The following is a 23,548-nucleotide window of genomic DNA, read 5'->3' as shown; positions in this document are numbered from 1 at the left end:
AACCGTTCAGTGGTAGGACTCTGGCACTTTGCAACCAGTTATACAAAGTTAATAAAATTTGCATACCAGTGTGATTCCTCTCACCCTCATTTACATATTAAGCCATCAGAGCCTGGCCATTAAGGATCATGCCATTCATTCTAAACAAGGTGATTTTTAAAGCCTGGGTGGGGTGTGGTGGCTGAAGGACTCCTCTTCTATGTAATACATTCTTGCTACATTTATCCCCACAATACTTAATTTGTGCTGGTGTTTGCAGGTGGTGGGAACCGGCACCCACTTAAAAAGGGAGAAGAGCGAGGAGAAAGGAGGAGGAGAAAGATAGGAAAACACTTTCAAAGGGAGAAAGTAGGAATTACAAAAGAACCTGCAAGTGAGAGGTAAAAAGATAAGATTGGCGTGTCGGGTGGTGGAACAAAAATGAATGCGGCGGAATCAAGACTAGGCAAACACTGAATTCTGCAACCCCCGCATTTGGAAGAGCCAGTGGATGCTCCGGAGATAAATAATCGGATTGGTTACTTATTTTATTTTTTTACGTGACATTATGTTTGATAATGCAGCAAATACTCGGACTTAAATCTCATACAAAAGTAGAAAAATGTATCCATTTTCCATAAAAAGTGGTACAGGGATTTCCCTTTATTAGAACAACAATCATTATACATTTCTTGTATATAGCTCCTAATTGCCTCTCCTTAGGTACAACAGTCTTGATTATGAGACACAGTATTCTCCATTAAAAATTATTTGAGAGTTTCAGTGCAGGGATTACCAGCACTGTTTTTTGGTCACCCCACTAGGTTTTATAACAATGTGCAAATAACAGGTTAATGGGGGATTTAGTCAAGTGTACAAATACAAACCTCTCAGCATTTGAGAACTTTGAAAAGGTCAGAGTGGCACTCCCTAGGAAACAGTATATACACAGAACATCATACAATATACATTTTAGTTTGTGTAATAAAATATATATCAAAGAGACAATAGCAATATCATTTTGGAAGCGATACAAGTTAGGAGAATAATACATAACCGTAAATGTTAATCCAGTGTAAATTTAATTGGAAAGCAAGATGATTTTCAAAGGGCAGCTCTGACGGGACCTATTTTGGAAGTCACAGGCTGGAGATGCTTACTAATAAAAAGTGGTGACAGATCGCTTCATGTCACCACCATCTGGACTGTCTCAGGCTTGTCAGGCATCCTCTACAAAAATGCGTAAGCATCAGGGCTGTTCCATCACAAGGTAGGACAGTTTGTTCCCAGTAAGGGATTCACGGACAGTGACCACTTTGTGCAGTCACGTGGGGACCATGAGCAAGTCACTTAAGAAGAGAGGGGGCTATGTACAGGCACCAGCATTTCAGCCACTGTGTAGTTATGTTTGAGACAGGGGTTCCATTGAAAATGCATTTTTTGATTTGCCTATAACGTTTGACTCTGCGGACAGATTTGCATATAACTTGACAATCTACTACCTCAGACAGCTAATTTTTGGCATACCAAGTTTCATGAAGATCGTCCATGGGGACAAAAGTTGAGGAGAAGGTGGAAAAGTCCATCATTTAGCATTTTAACTCTCACAGGAAATTTTGCCTAAAGACAGAGTAAGAGCTGCGGAGCAGATTTCCGGCATGTTGGCACAGGCACTACAGTCTACCCCTGCAGAGCACAAGCAAAGGCCATGCTTAGCAAGGGGTGGGTGGGCGGGTGGCCACAGCAGGTTTCAAGCAGGCCCTGTGCTTCAGCTGCACTCAGCAGGGGTTGACAATGAAGCAACTCATTAACAGTAACATTCACTGAAAAAAACCCTTGAAGACAGAGTTATGTTTGAGGCTCAAACAGGTTAACCCACTGAAAACTGACAGTTATGCTTTAAGAACAGTCACAACATAGGACACAACTTCCGGTCGTCAACAATGTTGCTCTCCAGTTATGTCTTTGTCTATGGGGTTGACCGTCACTTGTGTTGTTTATTCTTAAACATACCAGGCACATTTCAATAGTTTTACGCATTTGAGTTCAAACATAACTGTTTTAAACTGTGTTTTTTCCCCAGTAAATACATTAAACACACATTCATCTTGCCACTCCAGTTCATAGGGTTCAGGTCCTGTGAGGAGGCTCCAAGAGAATCCTTCAACAGGTATTGCCCCTTTATTAATACTTTGAAGGTGACTACATACCTGGCGGGAGTTTAACCCCAAAGCCCACAGTTTTTTTAAGGACTATCATTGTTAACGCGTGTCCTTTTCTTAAATACATGTTAGCTCGTTTTACTACCCTGCAGCATATAAATAATGTATATATACATTATAAAGTCAGCTAATGAAGTGACTCCATCGTTATAGTTAGACCTGAGTTTCCACTGAAAAGGTTTTGCTTTGCTTATAACTTTGCCACAGTGTGATGAATATGCGTGAAATATTCCAATCAAATGTTGAAAGCAGAAAGGTTTTAGCCTGTCAGGTTTTGTGCAGATACTTTTGGTGGGTGACAAACAGCTGATTGGAGGGAGTTGGATTAAAAAAAAAAAAAAAGTATTTTCTATTTAACCATCTGTACAGCAAAGGAATGATGCCAAACTTGGCACTGAACTAAAACTTTACTCAGATTATGCGTTTGCATAATCTTGGAGAAATTGCCATTACAAAATGTGTGGGTGGGCTTCATAGGGTTAAAGTATAGAGGTACCTTAACCATTAATTCAATTATCCTCCTTGCTGTCTATTGAAGATTTATAATTCTATCTGCAGATTTCTGACTCTGCGCAATCTGCCTGGCTAAAAAGCACAGACAAACTTCCACTGTGGTTGCTGTTACCCAACAGTGCGCACAAAAGTTCGATGAAATACATTAAATTATTTAAAAATATAAAATAAAAAACTTACCTGAACTCGCCATGCACCGCTCCTCCGTCTCTGCTGCCTTCTACTGCAGGCACAGGCTCCCAGTCTGCCCTGCGCCCAGTCCTGATGCTGCTCAGAGCAGCATCAGGATTGGCTAGGAGCACCCAGCCAGGGCGCTTCCAGGCAGACTGGGAGCCTGTGCATGCTATCTCCAGCTCAGCAACACGGCTGCCGCGCTGGAGACAGCCTACTGCGCATGTGTGTTTGGCCAGCCCAAGATGGCCAGCCAAACACATGTGCTCTGAGGAAGAGTGCTGAGCACTCTCCTTCAGTGCCCGTCACCCCCAATGCCTTGACCCTCTCACATAAACATAGTTGATCATCCTTTCGTTCTGAAAGGTTTGCAGCTTCTGCTCCTGGTGGGGGGGCGACGCACTTCCGCCCATATGGAGGTGCTGCCCCTGACGCATAGCCGTATCACTTATAATGTTAATGGTGAGGTAGTATACCATGTTACTTGTTTGATCTTTTATAACATTTATGAAGTCATCTGTTGCATAAAGGATGAGGTTATCAGGACTATGTTTGGTGTCAGAGCTATGGTTGTTGTAGCAGATGGCGCTTAATTTGTAACAGAATAAGTGCTGGGTCCAATGTTTTGCTCAGAAGGCCATGGTCAGCTTTGTTGAAAGTTGGCCTGCCAAATACCAAGGCTGCACAGTCTTGATTGCAACCCATGCCTCTTTAATATATGACCAGGCACTTCTTGACTTTTTATTCCACTCTTGCAGGTTCTTTTTTATCCCTGGTTTTGGTCTGTGTCGCTGTTCTCTAATCTTTCTCATCTTCCTTTGTTCCGAAATTTGTGTTTGCCTGTGTCTTGTTCTGGATCAAAGTATGTTGAGGAAAAACAAGTGCTGGTCCCCAGAAACTAGTGCAGTTGGGCCCTACCTGCAACCACCAGCTCAAATTAAGCACAGGTGGCTGGTGAGCAAGCTTTTGTTTGCGGATTTAACCAAACCTGGGGAATTTCAGGGATTTTTCCCCCGTTTTGTTTGCAACCATTACTGTAGTTTAACTGTGATTTTAGTGAATATTTGTATCATATGGCACTACAGAACCACTGAGGTGCTCCGGTGACATAAGGCCAAATGCTTTGTAAATGTCACCAGTACTAGAAAATTGCAACACAGTAACATACAATATGTATGTTTAATGGCTTGTTTATTTTGGTGCAATTATTAAACTGTTTTTTTTCCCAAACAGAGAAATCTTTATTGAAAACAGTAAGGAGCATACTGGACTATAATGTGTGTACTAAAGAGGAAAAAAACAGTTATGCATTTAGGATTCAGCGCATTGAGACCCTCGCGGGTGGTTTGTCACGTTTTATAACTTCTGATTCTCGGAGAGTTTTGAAAGTGCTCCGTCGATGTTAAATTAAAAATGGAACTAAAATGCAATTAGAATGTTCAGGTTTGGCTTAGCGTGCATGAAGAGGTTGCTAATTAAACAAAGGGAAATTGTAAACTTTGGTACAGTTGCTGGAGGCTGTAATTATCTAAAAGTACGGCCATCCTTGGAGATTAATTAATACAAGAGAAAGACTCCCACTGAGTAAAACCTGTATTTCACAGCTACTTGTGAAAGACCATCCTTTGCGTGTGAAACATGGATTTTGGAATTCAGCAGCTTTGTGCAAGAAAAGCAGCTCTTTCCTTATTTTGGCTCAAATCTAGAACACTTCTCTCTCCACCACCTTTTCAAAAATAGTGCTTTTTATTTCAGACATAGATAGAAATGGGAGTATTTGACTAGGAGAGTTATTCATCATTTGGGTGGGTAATAATGTCTTTCCTTACTGTTTTACTTACTGCTTATCCATGAACAATTAGGTGTCAATACATCGTACAAGAGTTGAATGAAATCAGCCATAATAAGTGCTGTCTGCCATCTTGAATGAAGAGGTGTGTATGTGTTATGCTATACATATGCTGGCAAGTGCTCGTGCAACAGCAGCTCCTTCTTGATGTGGAGTGTGAAATGCCATTGGTAAGTGCCAGTTCACTAACTGCAATAATAAAATATTTTAAAAAATGACTGTTCTACTTACCTAAGTAAAACACAGACCAGGCAGAAATCGACTAGAATCCTAGCAGAGCATCTCTACCTATGAGACATTATTTCAAGATTACATTCGAGGGGAACACTCTGGGTCAGGTCTCACTATTCAAATAGCCCATTTATTAACCTGCACCTTTACTCATGTACGCAATGCAGCCAATCTGAATCTTCATCTCTCCATCACAGGCAAAGCCCCCACTTAAATTTTACTACAAGAGCGCAAGAATTGACATCTGCGCTCTACGTGCTCTAATGCAGCATAGCTGTACATATTGAATGGATTTTTCTGGCATTAAATATGCAGTACTCACTGCTATCAAAGGGAATCCGTGTTTAATGATTAAAGGGCAGCCTGCATGCATTCGCTCACACTATACCACAGTATCCAGGGCTCGGCTGGCCTGGAGTGGAAAGGCAGAGAGAAAGCGTTCACAGAGAGAGAGAAATGATGGATGGAAAGAGAGACGGCACAAGGAGACAAAGGGAGCATGGCTGACTCGAGCATTTTTGCCAAGGCTGCTTTTAGTTTCCCTGTCCGGCTCTTACAGTATCCTTTTTGCATCAAATGGTGTCTTGCTGAATTGTCTGCAGAGTCAGGCAACACACTGCCCATACAGGAGGACTGGGTGGTTTGGGTCCATTATCAACAAAGTATAGAGTGGCACAACTGTGGCACCAGGGCTCTGAGCTCAGCCCCAATTTGTCACAAGTCCCCAACCCATGGGATTAGACATATCACGTGTACGCTAAGATGTAACTTTTCCACCAATTCTTCTTCTCCATCTGCTATTACAATAAAAAGCACCAAAAAGGCATGTTTTTAAGGCCACAAAAATGTTGACAGTATCAGTCAATGAATGTGATGTGGGAGAGTGCAGCACCACCAGTGCTCAGCCATCATCCTTAGGCAGTGGATATTTTTAAATCCATGACTACAAGACTGGAGAATAAAAGCCAGAAAAAAGTGAAGACACTTAAAAGTACATGAATATGGGAAACAATGACAACACAAGTGGATTTACTTCAAATCGTTAAACAGGGACCCAAACACTGCAGAATTCCTAATGAGAATCAAACACAGTACACAAAACAATTACCAAGTACTGAGAAATTGATCATAGATGAGAAACAAAACACAGACAGACAGGAAGGGAGACCAGGTTTGCAAACAATACATGGATAGTAGTTACAATTTATGAAAAGTGCGAGACAGCAGAAAAAAAAACACTCAGTCCCTAGTAGAGTGTAATAACAATGCACCAAAACGTCTAGGGACAATTCCATTATTCTAAGTTTGCTCCTGTCTTTCAACAGTTAGTGGATAAAAGAGGTTTCAGATCCAAGGAGATTTTCTGACCAACTATGTTCTGGTAGTACTTGTGGATCTAAGTATGTGGGTAAAGAAGTATTGTGTGGTGCGGTATTCCTTGGACAAACAACACTGTAGGTGCTGCCCCTCTACATCAGACCTCATGCCACCAGTGTGCGAGTCAACCTACCTTCATAGGCTGGAGCTGTACGGGAGTGATCCTCGAAGGGTCCACCACTGGCTTTGGTCTTTTCAGGTTGTCCAAAACACTTTGCCATTGTGGGGGCAGTCCTAAAAATTTGCCCTCTTTCTGGTCGAACGATGTGTGGACCCGGTGCTGGAAATTGAGAGGGGCAGAAATCTCTGGACGTTTCTTCTTTTTCTTGCGAAACATGGCGCCTGGCTGAAGGGAAGGAGAGAAAGGCACAAATTAAATAAAGTTACTTATGTCACAAACGAATACATTTGCTTAGCGTCTAGCGTAAAACAATTAATATAAATATATATATACAGCCTTCCCTCCTCTGCAGAAACAAGTCAATGCCCAAAAGAGACAACAGCAGTGAAAGCATCAGTGCTCGAGAGGGGATAACCACGGCACGAGGGAGCCAGGAATTCCTGATATTATGTTATGTTACCTGTGAACTGGATACATAAAGCATGGCGTTGAGTACTGCTGTTAAAAATGTGGGACGTCTGCTCGATTAGCTTCTTAAGCTTTCACTAAATAGGTCTTCTATTCAATTTAACTGTGGCCATGTCCTGACTGACTTCAACACTGATTAATAAATAATTCTTCGGCGTCTATAGTTTAGAAAAAAAAAAAACTAAAAGTCTGAGGCCTGCTCATTTTAGATCTTTAGATCTGCAACTTAGGTACACGCAATCCCAATACAAATTAGGTGTTAGTCAGGTTTAATGTGAGAATCAAACAAATGCACCTATTGTGTAAACGTTTGCAGTGATGCATGACCGGCGTTCTTTTGGATTTTCGCCTTACAAGAAACAGAAGCCATGTGTTCACGTCCCCTCTTGAGGGTGATTCCTATGATCAACAACGTGCTACCATTAAAGGAAGTATTTCGAGGCTGCACCTTGAACATTGGTAGAACAAATACTACAAGCACCTTTTAAATGTCCCGAATGTCTAAAGGACGAATTGAGCAGTAGCTACTGGAAATGGGTTCTGCTACTTTTATTTTTACTTCTAAAACCATCTTCATAGTTCTGTCCTTTTTTGCTGTTCACACCTATTTTTTTATTTTATTTTACTATGCAAATCACAAAGGGGTCATTACAAGATTGGCGGTCTCAACGCAGGACTGCCAAACTCACGGTGAGGACACCACCACCCTATTACGATGGTCTGGCGAGAACAGTGCTATAAGATAGCACTGGGCTCCCTTAAAGGAGCCAAGTGCTATCTCACAGCACAGGGAGGGACGACCAGCACCCTCCGTATGCGGACTGTCTGTATAGCAGACAGTGCGCATTCTGACAGTGCTGGGTAGAAGGGCCCCTGCATTGCCCACAACATGGCCCCTGAACTACCTCTCTGCCAGCCTTTTCATGGTGGGCTTCCCGCCATGGAAAGGCCGGCGGAAAGGAGGGTTGTAATCAGCATGGCAGCGCTGAGATCAGAGCCGCCATGGCTGATTACAAGCCTGACCGGCAACATGGTTTCTGCCATCATGGTCCTAATTTGGCAGTTGGACTGTCAAGGCCGCAGCAGTCAGACCGCCACCACAAGTCTGGAGGTCTGAAGACCGCCAGACTCGTAATCAGGCCCAAAGTCTTTAAAGAGAACCATGAAATTGTTTCAGTGGTGGCACCTGAAGAGGCTAAAAAGTATTGAAACTGTAGTGTGTTCGGACGTAAAAAAAACAAAACAAAAACAATCCAGAATATCAAGCTGCTCTACAGGCGACCCTTCGATCACGACTTAACAGAGTCAGACTGGGGCAGAAAATAAAAGTGTCCCCCTTTAGTGAATGGGATAGCTAAAAGGAGGAGGCTCATATTTCAATTTGGGGCAGGTTTGAACGTGTGTGGACAAGCTGTATAACTGTTTTGCAAGATATGGAAGATTGCATGGATTTGACCTAGCTGTAGGCAATGTCTTTTTTAATTCATGGAAATCAACATTAAAAACTGGCCAACAAGACAATAAATTAGGCCTACAAACAGCCAAAATACTGGCCCACATACTGATCTGTAAGAGCAGCTCTGCGGGCACTTCCTGATTGCCCTATAGGCCATTCCGACCCTGCTACCGAGCTACTTTTTGTGACTCTTGGACTTCTGTTAATTCCTCTGTACCCAGGGCAGGTGGAATAGGTTATATCACACCACTTTCCTGAAAGGACCAGGATCACACAAGCAATAACCCACATGACATTTTTCCCCCAGTCCCGCAGCCTCTAAGACTGGTAGTTCATTCACAAACCAAGTCGACCACTTATCAGAAAAAATAATTATGGATTCTTCGACGTGGTTGAGCAACAGAAACCTACCTATGCGTATTAAAAAATTATAGGCAACATTTCCACGCTGGAATCAAGGAACACACAGAAAATGTGGTATTCCTACTTTCATTCAAGAACACAGACTTATTTGCTTCAGCAGTTTTGATGAAGGTTCCCACATACTCTCAAGTTGGCCGGACTATGAGTCTCCTTCCTGAGTTTCATTTACCACCTCAGTGCATTCTGGAAGCAACAGGCGTAATGCAATGATGTGAAATAGTAAAATTAAGGAGTAGAAACTTGCTGTCCGGGTGCAAGTGGTTCACTGGTAAACCCTAGTTTTGAGTATATTACAACTCTGAATATGATAACTATGAAGATACGAAGGAGGCCGGCACCTCTGCCTGACAAGTGCAGAAGGGTAACTAGAAAAAACACAAGCAAAAGAGCAGAGTGGAGAAAATGAAACAGCGCATATACCAACACTCAAAACTGTACTTTACATGTCCTTTGTCTCCTCGTTTACCCCCAAACCCAGCAACACAATGAGGTGGCATACTGGGCCAAGATGGCAAATCTTTGATAACCGCCCTTTCCGAGGCACCCGAACTGAGGTGACAGGGAATAGCACATGGACTTAAGTGGCTCTGGGCTTTCTACCCTTTGCTGGAATTTGATGGTATACATATTCAAACATTATAGGCCTGATTCACAAATGCAACTTACAGTTTTGAGTAAGTTCACACTTCTGAGTAAATTTAACACTTTTCATTATTCACAAACTCCGAGTGTAAGGTTACTACTACTAAAAAAAAAAAAAAATAAGCAAAGTAGTAATTCCAGCGTTAGACACGACCAAACACTGGGTGCTAAAACACACTCCCATACAAAATAATAAAGTAGGGACTAAAAATAGAACCTCATAAGAAATAATGTTAAATAAAACTAAATTATAAAAAATGGTTACAAACATGAATATATATTAATGTTAAAACAAAATAAAAACAGTATAAAATTATAATACTATTATAATTATAAAATGTTTTCATAACCTACTTTGAAATTAAAAAATATTATAATATACTAATATATATATATATCACTATTAATACATTATTAATGCACATTAAACTTTTTCTTTAGGTAAGAATTATTATTATTTTTTTAAATATTTGTATTCATTTTTCCATTAAACAATACAAAGAAAAACGCCCTAGGGCAATAGCCCTTATCTTTTCTCTCATTACATTTCACAAGGATTTGCATCGCATACAGCAGTCTAGTTCTCATGTTTTGCATCTTGAGTGGGTCTACACCATACATGAGAATTTAATTTTAAGATAAAATTCAGAAAATAACTTTAATTTAATATATTTCTATCAAACTTTTAACTCAGAATGAATGTAATAGTGCTGCACCTTTGTCCTACATTTAAAGTAAATATATAACGTAAATTTACAATAATATCTAACATAAAAATATTGTTGATATTTATTTTCTAATTAAAAACAAAAAAATATTTTTTCCCACTAGTTCACCATGCAGATATCTGACTCTTTGCCAATCCTAATTTTGCTTCTGTACAACTTTAAAATACTCTGATAAAATCCAAGGTGTTCAGGCCATTTACTGATAACAGGTAAGCCAAAGGTGTGGCATGTTGTGGTTTGGCTACTGATATGTAAAAGAGTAAACACAGTCCTCCTCGCTTAGACCGGTTACACGAATCCACCAGTGCAACATTTCCAACAGTGAGAATTCAGTTTTATGGATTCTCCAAGAAATGAGACAAAGAGACAAATTTATATATTTGAGTCTATTTTTCAACGTACAGTATGGGTCTTAAAATGTGGGACTCATAGGTTTAGATTTTAGACAGTTTTAAAAATCCATAACATATGCAAGAAGATCACAAAATAAGTATGGACTGCGTCAGAAGTGAATTCCCTACAGAAACTGAACAAGTACAACCTTCCTGAGCAGCTTTGGATTCCCTTCTGGTACATCTCATGCACTCTGCACCTCTGTTGCTGATAAGGGTGTGACAGATCATGTGGGAAAGGTGAGAGGAAGAAGGAGAGCTAATGTCTAAAAAAACCACACAAGATAGCACAATATTACGCACTGCTCTCTGTGCACTACCACATTTCTTAAAGCTCAATTAGTTCAATCTTCACTTGGCAGTTGGAAGACCAGAAAAGTAAAACTAGATAAGGCAAAGAGGACAGGGCTCTCAATAGGGTGAACCCACTGATGAGATCTGGATCGTCAGCAAGTTCCTCCACAGAACTCTGATAGAAGCACCGCTCAGAAGGTTTGACCTGAATAAATTTATTGTGTAAAAGCACACAAAATACAAACAAGTTCACATATTAAATAAAGCTGGTGAAAGCTTGATGCATTTAGGAGTGTTACCAAGCAAAAAGCCACTGCCCGATTACTCCTTTTTTTGTCCCTCTGGCAGAACCAGGAAGTAGGCTAATTTGAAATAAAAATCGAATTTAAATAGATTACATTTTATTTTATTTTATGGGAAATTAAAAAAAAAAAAAATCCCCAACTAAAGAAAAACATTTTTATTATGTATTAATGATTATGAAAAGTGATTTATAGAATTAACGCTAATTTAATTATATATAAATATATCTATTCCATACATTTTTAAATTTTTAATTTTAGATTTTTATAAGCATTAAATTATATTTATATTTTAAGCAATTTTAAATAATTTAAATTAACATAATCTTCCATGGGGCTTTGTATAGCACCCCAACATCCATTAGCAGGGTGTTGCCGTATTAGTGGTTGACAGTGTGTGGTGCTGGATTTACTGCTGCTCCTGTTTGGCCATAATAAATCTTTATTATACTCGTAAAAATTGGCTCCTCTCCATTTTATAGGTATTGAAGCGTACAAGTCTAGATTTTTTAGTATTTAGTGAATAGCCTGAAATAGTAAAGTTACTAAAAAATATAACAGTAAATGTATACATGTAAATTACTCACAAGTGGAAGTTAACTTGATGAAAAGCCCACTAACTCATATTTCAACTTAAAATGATCCAAAATCAAGTTGCACAAGTTCCTACTATGAAACACACAACTCCTATTTTCTTAAGCATTGGCAACGCCAATAGGTTTCGCCCAGGAGAGCTACTAGCTTTGGCAATGTTTTGCAGCCATGTTTTACTGACGCAGCAAGGGCTAATACGCCTTTTTTTTTTTAAAACATGCATCAGGGCTGGATGCATCATAGTCCTTTTTTATCGTTATTTTTAGCCATGCTGCTATACAGCAAAGTTACAAATCATTGCCAAAGTTGGCAATGTCCATCCTGTACAACAGGAACAAAAGGCAGAGCCAACAGTCTCAAAGGTGAGACCTATTAGCTTTGTTAATTCTTTGGACTTGGCACAACGGCCCTGTGATTCTAAGCAAATCAGTTAATATCCCCATGCATGAAAAAATGTAATTTGGCAAAAAACAAAACAAAAAAAACACAACATAAATAAAGCAATTGCGTCCGGTTCTTAATGAAGATAAGTTTGAAAGCAGATAATACTGTTCTCACAATAAAAGCAGATAACATTTGTTGTCACCATAAACATCAATCACTCAGTATTTGTAAAGCGTGGCTACTCACCCATGAGGGTCTCAAGGTGCGGGAGAGGAGGGGCCTCATCCCGAAGAGCAACGTCTTGAGGTTCTTCCTGAAGATGGTGAGAGATGGGCTTTGTCTGAGGTGCAGGGGGAGATTATTCCAGCTTTTCGCTGCAGTGTAGGTAAAAGATTGTCCTCTGGCGGTGCTTTTCCAGATGCGAGGGTCGGTTGCAAGGGCAATCTGGGCGGAGCGGAGGGTTCTGGCAGGGGTGTGGAAGGAGACGCGTCGGTTCAGGTATGCTGGTCCTGCGTCGTGTATGGTCTTGTACATGTGGGTGAGAAGCATGAAGGTTAATCGCTTCCCTGCAGCTAGCCAGTGGAGGGTCTTGGGAGATATGTTCTTGGCGAGGGACTTCCAGAATGATTCTGGTGGCAGAGTTCTGGATTAGTTGAAGTTTTTTGATGTTCCTAGTTGAGGTGCCGGCATAGAGGGCATCCATTTCAAAGGAGAAAAGGGCTTCCTTGAAGTGTGTGGGATAATAAAACAGAGCTACAAATGGCAGGATTTCCAAGTAGGTTGATAGGGAAGAAGAAAAAAAATAGTGGGACTTCAATCATAGCCCGATCAATGGAAGGCCTGCAATCAAGCTGAAGCAAACAATACTTGGTCCATGCTCCAGCTGAAAGAAAAGCAACTGAAGCCAGCACACACTGGTCAATTAGGAGGCAACACATAAGAGTGACAATGAAGCCAACGAATGTTAATCAATGGGCGGACTGCAAGCACACTGTTGTATACTATATCTCACACAAGCAAGAGCACATGCAATGAATGCGCTGCTGCAGACGAACCCTATAAACTTGACAATGGCTACCAATCTGAGTCCAATGTATAATATACTGTGCATTTTGCACAAACCTTATTATGAAAAGTTGCTTAAGATTATCATTCAGCACTTATGAAAATACTGTGCAACTCCAACGCTTCACTCTGGCAGTAACTTCTCTACATGTCAAGATTCTAAAGAGCACACCGGAGAGGTTGGGCATTTTCGGCTCAGACGCATTCCCTATGGAATTGGTTACTTTCCACTCTAAAATACATCTCTGGCCATCCGTCCTTCAGGAAAGCCTTCAAAACATGAATGTTTTCACAACATAAAGTACAAATAGGTATCTCTCTTGATAATTAAGCTTAACACGAAGGGACCCTCTGGGGGATAGTTTGCTTGATGAAGCTAGAATTCATCATCAATGCCTTAAATTTTCCACTAATAGTTCTGCTACATATATTGTACACAAGTATAGATGATGATAAGCAAATAGAACTACTCTAAATTTTTGGCATGTGTGCTTTAGTTTTGGTGTGCACCTGAGGAACTGGCCATAAAAAATCCCTATAAAGGGCCTCTGGCAGGTCTGGATTCTACATATATTCCTGATGTTTGAAAATTGGCCCATAGTTCGAGTTGCGAGGTACCTTTTGTGGTACTTTAATGATACAAAAAAGTATACAAACAAGCTCTGCAGGGCCACTGGCTGTACCCATGACCCTTGGAGCCATGGGAAATCAATTGAGTATGCCCCCAAAAATATTAGGGCTCTGAACCTTAGCCAAGGTCAAATTAGAAAAATGGCTTTTTATACACACATCTTCTAAAACCTGTTAATAAAGAGATTTTAAGGTTGGTAGCAGAAGCTGCCTCAAATGTCCTCTCTCTTTCTTAATTGAACTTAAGTGGCCTTCATCTTCTCGGTTGTGGTTTCCATTTACCCTAGACCAGTGGTTTTGAAACTTTTTAATGCTGCATCTCCCTCTTCTCCCCACCCCCCTATGGAAAACAATAATCGGGCCCCCCTCAGACTTTTTCACAATTGTTCCATTCAGTTGGCAATGTTCCAATATGTCTAGGCTTATTTAAACATTGCAGTTAAGGTCTGTAACCTTTTTTTAAATGCCATAAATGTATTCCTGCTTAAAACAAAGCACTGTTATCTGCATATTGCTTCTTTTGGGCAGAGCCTGGAGCCCACATTGGGATCACTTGATGCCCCCCCCCCCAGTTTGAAGATCCCTGCCCTAGAGTGTTTTCTATCATCACAAACATTGTCCCTTTTTCTAGTTTATTCATACAAAGGCCCTTTGATCAACACCACTTGGTCCCTAGGGTCTCTCCTCGCTCATCATACCACACAGTGTTTTTTTTTTCTTTTCATCTAAGCAGACACTCTCTCTGGGTCAGTTTTGGTGCTCTACCCAGTTACTTAATGCCTGGAGAAGCCATCGTCTGCCATTCTAGCTGCAGCTTCCCTCCTCTCACCCTTAGCGCTGGACTGCACGTTATTTTGTTTTATATATGATATATTTGCCATCTTGTGGCATCCAGCCTGGCAGAAGATACGCATCTCTACAATTTCTTCTGACTTCATTGAGCCAAACCTCAAAATAACAGCTACAACAATGATTTGACCTTCATTAGCGTTCTCTGTTTTTTAGGCATCACTGAAAGGGCCTAATCTGGTAACAAGGGAAACGAGATGAAGGCGCAGAGAGCGGTAACCGACCTTACTGCCAGCTGGCCTTCACCTACTCCCACTTTTAATGACAAATTTTATTAAACTTCACAGTCACATTTATCTTCTTGGCAGGAATCCGCCATTGTTCCAGAGTTCACTCTGAAACTCTCTCTCCAATTAGAAATAAATGTTTTAGGAGAAAAAAAGTTTTGAAACCTCCGAAGTTGACATGCTGAGAATACCTAAGTGGGTTACGTTCTGAATCAGAGAGTACCCTAACTCAAAAGAGGCTGTAAGTTTTTTTTTTGCTAAAAGACAAATTGCTTGAAAGGCAGACATCCTCAATATTAATGCAACGAATAAAGCTTCGCTCTACTGGAGATTAATGTAGACCTGTTGCAGAAACGTTCTGAAATAATAATGTTCATGTAGCTTTGTACTTCTAGGTTCCACAAACAAGAAAGATAAGTTTTGTTTACTATATTGGCAACCCTACTGGCAGGTACACATGGCTAATCCCCACTGAGTGCCTCCCATTTCACAGCTATCGCACTTAAGAGAATCACTTGCCCGAAGACGCCATGCTAGAATAAAACAGCGTTCAACTTCAAGTAAAAAACAGATCAGGCAACCACGTCTGATGCTACACTCCTTTTCTTCACAACTTGTAAAATAAGCTTTGGCAAAGCCAATAGGTTTGGAGTGTCTCTGATAAATTCTGTGATGGATGTAATGGCAGTAGCATCTATAGTAGTGGCACTAATAGCAGTGGTGCTGGTCTGTGGTAGAAGATGTAGCGGTGGGTATGACTCTCACGCAAGTCCTGCCAAAACCACAAAAAAAGCCCACTCCAGCAACAAAACAAAAAAAGATTGTTTTTTGTATACAGTATAGTAAGAAGATAAACAATCAGATGTGTGAAGACTGAACATACTTTTCAGATGTAAAACAGGTCCATTGTGCATTGTAATGCAAGCACTCCATAGGAGGTGGCATACACCAAACGGTCAACGGCATGAGGTGAGACAGTTATGCTTCTGTGTGTGGCTCCAAAGTCCACAAAAAGAGCATGATTATGAACTTGACGGATGGGATAACCTGTCTGCCAAACTCCCGACAGGGTGGCAGCCTACATGGCGACCACACCGCCTGATCAGGAGTTTCCCGCTAGGTCGACAAGCGGAAACCTCAGTTTCCACCTACCAGTCTAGCAGAAAACAGGCTACACCAGTGGCTCCTGCTCATAATCAAGCTGACGGCAATGCTGTAGCCCGCAGGGTGCACCAGCACCCTTGCAATGTTCACTGTCTGCAAGGAAGACAGTGAACTTTGCTTCGGTGCTGGGCAGAGGGGTCCCTGCACTACCCATGCCAAGTGCATGGGCAGTGCAGCCCCCATGTGGCCCCGCCACCAGTTCTCTGCCAGCCTTTTCATGACACGAAGGCTGGATGGCAGAGAACAATGTTGTAACCCGTAGCATGCAGCGCTGCCATGGCAGATTACGATCTTCACCACCACCAGGCCATCGGGATCATGGATCCTGGTGGTGCTGGCAGAACCCTGGAGGTCTGACCACCAGGGTCTTATTGTGGCAGTCGGACTGCCCAAACAGCAGTGGTCCTGACCGCCACTGCGAGGCTGGCAGTCTGAAGACCACCAGCCTCGCAATCAAGCCCTAAGTGTATTTTAAGATATTGGCAACAAGTCAGCAGACCGCTGCACTGCCAAGCCAGATCTAAAAATGCTGTACGCCTATAAATGTGTATGTAGTCAACAGGCTCCTCGCTTTATCGCCCACATGGAGAGGAAATTTTGGTTTAAGGTTTGAAAGGCACTGTCTGAATTCATGGTGAGAAGTGAGGACTACTTGTACAGAAGGACAGAGAGGAAGGGTGGTGAGCCGGGGCACTGAGCATGGCCGCAGAGATGGCCCTGCAGCTACAAACGTGCTAAGTGCCTACTGTTGGTCTATGACTAGCAGGGGGAGCTGAAATCAGTGCTGCAGGATGGTCATGCACGAGTAGGGTCATTGTCACAGCAAATTTGCTGAAAAAAGATAAAATACACAAAGAACGGCGAACGCAAATAAAGACAAATGTCAAAATGAATTAAAAACCAGACAAAATTAAAGCCCAGTTGAGCCGTTATACATTTGTGCCTCTCAAGATTTCAGTAACAATTCAAGGCAAAATGAAATAATTAAAAAGTTGTGCCTAATTATCCTACATTTCTCCAAATAATCGCATGTCTAAGAAAAAACACAATGTGATGCAAATTCACTGAGAGAGCGTAAAACCCACATTTAGATAATGAATACAAAAACTGGAACAGGTTAAGATTACCAGAAATAGATATGTAGCTATGACAACATCTGGTTATTTTTCAAAGCCCTGTCATGCGTTTTCATGGAAACCAGGATTCAGCGCTCTTTTCAACCTGAAATAGGAAAGACAATGGTCAGACGTCACCGTGAAGGACGTGCATAGTGACAATCAGAATATATTGATCCCTCCAGCTTTTCCAAATCTACCCGTCATTAAGCATACTCAAATTGGACACAATTTTAGAGCAGAAGAGGTGAGAGCAGAATAAATTCGAAACATCGATTTAAAGTCAATCTTCCCACTAGATAGATGGCTCCTCCTATGGAGAGGCACAGATCTGGTATTAATATTACTTTTTTTGGTTAAAAGCCTAATTTCAGATTATGAGCTCCACAGTAAACCACAAAGCACCTCACTGCCGACACTGAAGTTTGCTTCAGCAAATTAGCCCACTGTCCAGCAGGGTCCCCTAAGTGTCTCTTCATAAGGTGCTTCCAATCTGTGCTTCCACCCTTTCACCGGTAGCACCCTCACAAGTGCACCTGGGCGGTTGTGAACTAGTGCATCAAACAGTGCAGCCCATTCAAAGTAGTGAGGGAGTGTGCAATTCCTGTAGGCAGACAGGAACTCTAATCTCCCAGGAAGGAGGGTACCTATAGACCAGCATAATGAGACCACGAGTCAGATGTTTACCTTGTAAATCTGGAGTACCCAAGCAGTAGTCAGGCCATATTTCCAGAGTAACAACATGTAAATCCAACTTATTTGGAATGCCTGAACATTGAACAACAATCCAATCCGCATGGCCTGCTTTGGACCCACATTGTTGTAAATAGTCTGTGTAGTTGTGAGTTCCTGATAATTTATCTCTGTTTATCCCTAGGTGCAGGGGTGGATCACGGCTACAGGTTTCCTTCTCAGTCGGGTTCATTGTCTCTTCTGACTATTTAACTACTATTTATAGATAGGACTGCTGAAGATTGAATTTATTGGATACTGTCATTCTGCTAAGATTTATTATCCCCTAGGGGTTCTGCTGCATACTAAATGTACATATTTATGTATCCAATGGGACATAACGTTCTGCTTATATTATGAAGGGGCACACCTAGGCAGATCCTCCTCCTGCACCTTATGTGGCAGCTACACTGTTGGCATCATATTTAGATTTATTAAGATCTCATTCAGATTATCTGGTTAGGCACTATAAATACAATACAAGGGGAAGAAGACTGAAATTATATGATATGATCAGTTGACACTCGTTAACAAAACTGTGCCAAACGGCAGACAATTTGAAGGTGTCCAATAAGGTAAAGGATTTTTTCCATGGTATCTATAAATGTACGATGCGATCATAAACACTAACTGTGAGGCTATTAAAAAACAAAAAATCTGGAGTGGTATTGTAACGTTTTTCAGATACTAAAGCTGGGTCAGGCAAAACCAAAGACTTGAGAACTCCAGAATCTTCTAAACAGGCAAAGACCTCTGTGGAATACAGCCCAAATCTGTCTGACTAGAGAGTAAACCTGTCTCCAAAGATGGCAGCTCAGAGATGCTGGAATAACGCACAGCAAGTGGTGGTCAGACGCTGTGTGTAAAGGTTGCTGATCTCCATCAAGCATATGTCTGATTATATATTCTTAACCAATCTATACATTACCCAGTGGGAGTCACTATTGGGTAATTAACGTTTGGACCATAATTCCACAGGAAAACATTTTTCGGTTGGCTTATAACGTTGGAGCCTTTGACTAATCTGCACAAGACCTTTAAAAAAAAAAAAAAGAAAAAAAAAAAGTCTCATCTACCTCAGCTCCTTCCTAGAAAGTTCCAGGGTGATTAGTCAAGCGGGCTGAGAAAAAGGAGGTGAGTTCCCAAACATGCTTTCCCCATTCATTTTTACAAAGGAAAATTGAACAGCGATACCACAGAAACTACTGAACGGATCTAGAACAAAATTTGGCAGAAAGCTAGATCTTGATCCAGAAAGTATGTTTGTGTTTTGGTGTAAATCCGTTCAGTAGTTTGATAAATTTAGGTTCAAAATTTAAGTATTTATCACGCTGCAGGGGATCTGCGAAACAGGCAGATCTAGCTATATGATCCGACTGGCTGCCACCACATCAACAAAGATGTGATGACAGCTATTTTAGGACTCGGGAACTCAGTCTGGTGTCCTGAAAACAAGTGTTTAAAAACATATGGCTGGTGAAGTAAAAGAAGTTTTTGAAAAAGGCTCCGGTCTACTTTTTTTTTTTTTTTTTTTAAATCATCTCACCCCTTGGGCTGAGTTTTCAAAAACATTTAGGGGTGGATTGCCCCCCACCTCCACTCTTCCTCCCTCCTGAGTCCTTTCCAGGCCATGGGAAACTCACTATACGGGCCCCAGGGACCTCATTCTCTGGGCTGCTAATCAGTTAAATATTGCTGTGGTGTCCTGATGTCCACCTCTTATATCCACAGCAATTCTGGGTCATAGGGCCATGGGGGAGCCTCTGGGCCCCTGCTGCCACAGCCTGTATCGTTTGCAGTGTGGCAGGAGCCAACTCTTCTTTGCTCCCGTCCAGGTGGGACCAATCTTGCATGCCCTGCTTGAAAGAGCACAGGCAGGGAGTTACACTTTTCCCTGCCGACACTCTTGCAGGTGATGTGGGTTCAAGTGCTATTGCTACTATCGGCCCCAGGGTTGGGGGTCCCCGGGCCAGTGGATGGCAAGAACAGGGGGTGGGTGGGGGGGCTCGTGTCCCCTTCATCAAATAAATGCTAAGGCCCTAGAGACTGTGGTCACATGGATCCTTGAGAAGCTTGGGAGCAAACAAAGCAACTGAAATTCACCAGTTATAGTTATCTGAAGTAACTATAACTTGTGCGCTAAAGTAACTATAACTCAAGCCCTCGTCATGCCTTTCTAATTACCCACATATTACATCACTCATGACATATTCAGTGACTTGATTGATAGCATCACTGCACCATCTGAAATGACATCATTGATTACAACACTGTGCATGGCAGGGGCGCGAGCCTCACTTTTGCCAGGTCCTCATTAGATCCTGGCCTATATGTTGTTGACAAGACCAGCACCAACAACTCTGAAATGATTAGAGAAAAAGACAGATGGAGGGGTATTACTGGAGATAGAGGGATAAATAAAACCATAGAAAGGGATGGAGAGATAGTCAAATTAGTTAGAGACAGATCAAGAGAGATCGATTTAAAAAAATAAAATAGTAGCACGAAAGATCAGGATGATGAAGAAGAATCCTAAGAGGAATGTGATATAGATTCCAATCCTCTTCAAAACGTGAACAGAACTTAAAAGCAGCTAGATGTATTCAGTGAAAGTGAACTAAGTTTGGACATGTAAGCAAATGACAGCGATCTATAAACGCGCATGGGCCCTACCTGAAAGATCTGTAGATGTACAGGCATGGATTCTGATTTTGTTACAACGATTCTAATAAGTTTGGAATGTGCGGACGCCATATGTAAGGTGTCAACTTCCAGCTAAGAAGATTATTTAGGCACAAGTGGTTTGAAGAATGGCTGCCATCAATCATTGGGGCATCTCACAACAGGGAGTGTTCCAAAGCATGCGAAATTGCTGCTAGGGAGGGTGTCAGTAAACGTGGGTGCTAGGTGAAGACAGCATTATGAGACTACTTTGTTAACATGTCCCTATTCTGGACACTTCAGCAAACCAATTGTGACCAAATCCTTACTTTGGCCTTAAATCTCTATCAAAAGGATGAATAACGTTGCATTAAACACAACAGTTTAGGACAAGAGATCCTAACCCCACAAAGGAATTCACAATACTAAAATCCGGCACATCATTAACCGTCTCACAAAAAAATCTTTGAGACAATTGACAGACAACCTGAAGAGTTTGTAGAGTCTCACTACATCTGAAGTGACAACCAGTTTGATTTTGCATCTAAGTGAAGGACTAACAGACATCACTAAAGGCAACCCCAACTATTCATCTCTAAGGACGTTTGTAGAATGCAGACCTACTTCACAGGCACCACGGGACTTGACGTACACCAAAAAAATATACATAGAACAACAGAAAACATTAAAGGGAAAGCCATTTAAGAGGTAACATTACGTAAAGTATAAGTCTAGATTGCATCTCCTTCCGTGACTGTCACAGAGATGAGTAACAGATTTTTGTTGCAACCCAAATCTATGGTGCTCACTTTATGAACCTTGAGAGGATGAAACAATCAGTGGGCCTGCCCTACTTCGTACCTGCAACCATCACGGTCAAACACAGATCCCCTCAGTGGAAGTGTTAGAGCCAAATGTGGGGTTTTAATACCTTGCTAAAGAGATAAGTATCCTGCGGTATGGGAAAGGATTGATCTGTTTAGCTAGAGTTGTTTCAAAGTTTCAGTGGTTATACCTGAATGCTTGGTTCTTCGGTTATTTTAACTTATACTTGGGTATTTCCACAACACGGTGAGTTTCGCTTGCACAACAGCCCCTTGACAGCCCTAATTTGTCACCATAATATAATCCAGAGGCTCAACAGATACGCATGCCAAGTGTGATCTGCTGGGTTCCACACAGGCCCGCGCCACTGTCTACCTGGCCGAAGATGCAGTCACCAGTCTTTCTTCCTGCTATTCAATGCAACTCCACAGAAGGAACCCCATTTCATCAACACACAACAGGTAAAGCACTGGGCGGTCCCTTTAGGACCCACGCTCAGAGTATGCTGCTCTTAAACAGTAAAGATTAAATATCATCAAGACAAAAACAAAGAACTTCCAACAGGTATCTGCCATCTCCGATCCCAACAGCCTCAGCCTCGCTAACACTTTCTAATACCATTAAGTAAACTGTTTTCTCCGGGTACTCTCACAACCTTCTGTCTTGTGGGCAGTTGAGCCACTCGATAAAGGCAACAATTACAAAGAGCAGCTAATCCGCAGACATTAAGCAGCCGGTATCCTAAATATAGATCCTCTCATTAACTGAGCGCCTACCACTGCCCTAGCGAGCCTCGCAGCACAATAACCCGCACTGCAGCATTCTCTCTCAACAGGCAGTGTACTGCCCTCCGTAATTGCCTTATTACGGCTGGTCAAAGCCAAAGGATGCATGGGCCTCCAACCAAAGGCAGCCACGTTACAAACTCCATAATTAGTGATCATAAGGTCTAAAGAGGTCAGTGCTTAACCTTCTTGTCAATCACGACTGAAGGTACTGGAGGCAATGAACTTCAGGGGTACCAACTGCTGCTGAAGGATTTACTGCAAAGAAAGTAAACTGAACACAGAGGGCCCGTCTGACACATGACAGAAAGGCCATGCTGAAAGTCTCAATTACAAAGGGAAGGTAAGTACCCAGGGGGAAATAATTTTGCATATGTGGCTGTACATTTAGACTTATTATTCACGGCGCTCATAGAGAGCCTCTATTGTTTATTTTAGTTTCTGAAAGTCATAACTCCTTGCTATGACATCACAACAGTTGATAACAAAACCGGTTATCAACTGTTGTGATGTCATACAGGCCTTCATGGCCAGGTGTCAGGGCTCTTTGAGAGCCTGTCAAAGCAGCTCTGCTTGTCTGCTACGCCTGGAGGAGAACTGGAGTCATATCCTTTACCATTCTAAATTCTGTGATAAAAAAAGAATTCTGTGTTTTAGCAATAAGCAGGTCATAGGTGTGTTGCGTGTTTTTGGGTACTGGTGAGGTACTGATGAGCACATAGCTTAGGAGGCAGGTGAGGGAGAAGCAGAGGGGGCGGGGGTAACAACAGGTTTTATTATTGAGTAAGGAGGGATCCTCCGTTCAGGAGGATCCATGCCATTGCGGCCCTGTTCAAATAGACTTAGCAGTCATTTGGTAGGGTTTCTCTGGGTTAAGAAGCATTAGGGTTTGTGCTTTTAGGAGCGTTGTGATAATGGTTTTACTTTTTGCAGCCTCGCTACAGACTGCTTCTGTTGTCTATCCCAGATGACCCTGTAATTAGTACCAAAATTTAGACCAAGAGTAGGTTTTGGGTCTGTTTTTTGCTCAGAATTGGATTACTTTTTTGACGTTTTTCAAGCCTCTGCTCCTTATTCAATGTCTCCTCTCTATGTGGGTGTTTGCATTTTCCATGGAGCATTTAGGTTTCCCTGATTTTACATAAAATGGAAAGCATTTATAGAATGGGTGGTTATTCTGAAACACAGGACTGGTGGGGCCCTCCTAGACTTAAATAAGAGTCCTATGCTGCTGCAAAATCAAAACGTTTGCATGACTTAGAAAAACTCGTAATCTATCTTGGTAATGGGTCACTTTCCAGGAATTTACAACAGTAGTAAGTCTTCCAGAGATATCCACTAGGAGAGGC

General features: G+C 41.7%; 1 protein-coding gene across 7 annotated transcripts in view; it reads right to left on the bottom strand.

Annotated features, from left to right (window-relative positions):
* PAK6 (p21 (RAC1) activated kinase 6) overlaps positions 1–23,548 on the bottom strand; it is a 210,420-nt gene that overhangs the window by 80,134 nt on the left and 106,738 nt on the right. For 4 of the 7 annotated variants that reach the window (XM_069208594.1, XM_069208599.1, XM_069208595.1 and 1 more), the window contains exons 2-3: positions 17,209–17,302; positions 6,476–6,688 (exon numbers count right to left, since the gene is read on the bottom strand). In XM_069208594.1, coding sequence (XP_069064695.1) covers positions 6,476–6,679 — 204 coding nt within the window. In that variant the 5' untranslated portion in view covers positions 6,680–6,688; positions 17,209–17,302. The remainder of the gene's footprint in view (positions 1–6,475; positions 6,689–17,208; positions 17,303–23,548) is intronic. The other 3 variants (XM_069208597.1, XM_069208598.1, XM_069208600.1) reach the window with 1 other exon arrangement.

The sequence above is a fragment of the Pleurodeles waltl genome, chromosome 9 (genome assembly GCF_031143425.1).
Source record: "Pleurodeles waltl isolate 20211129_DDA chromosome 9, aPleWal1.hap1.20221129, whole genome shotgun sequence".
Lineage (NCBI taxonomy): Eukaryota > Metazoa > Chordata > Amphibia > Caudata > Salamandridae > Pleurodeles > Pleurodeles waltl.
The sequence above is the reverse complement of the archived record's forward strand: the minus strand, read 5'-3'. Positions and strand labels throughout refer to the sequence as shown.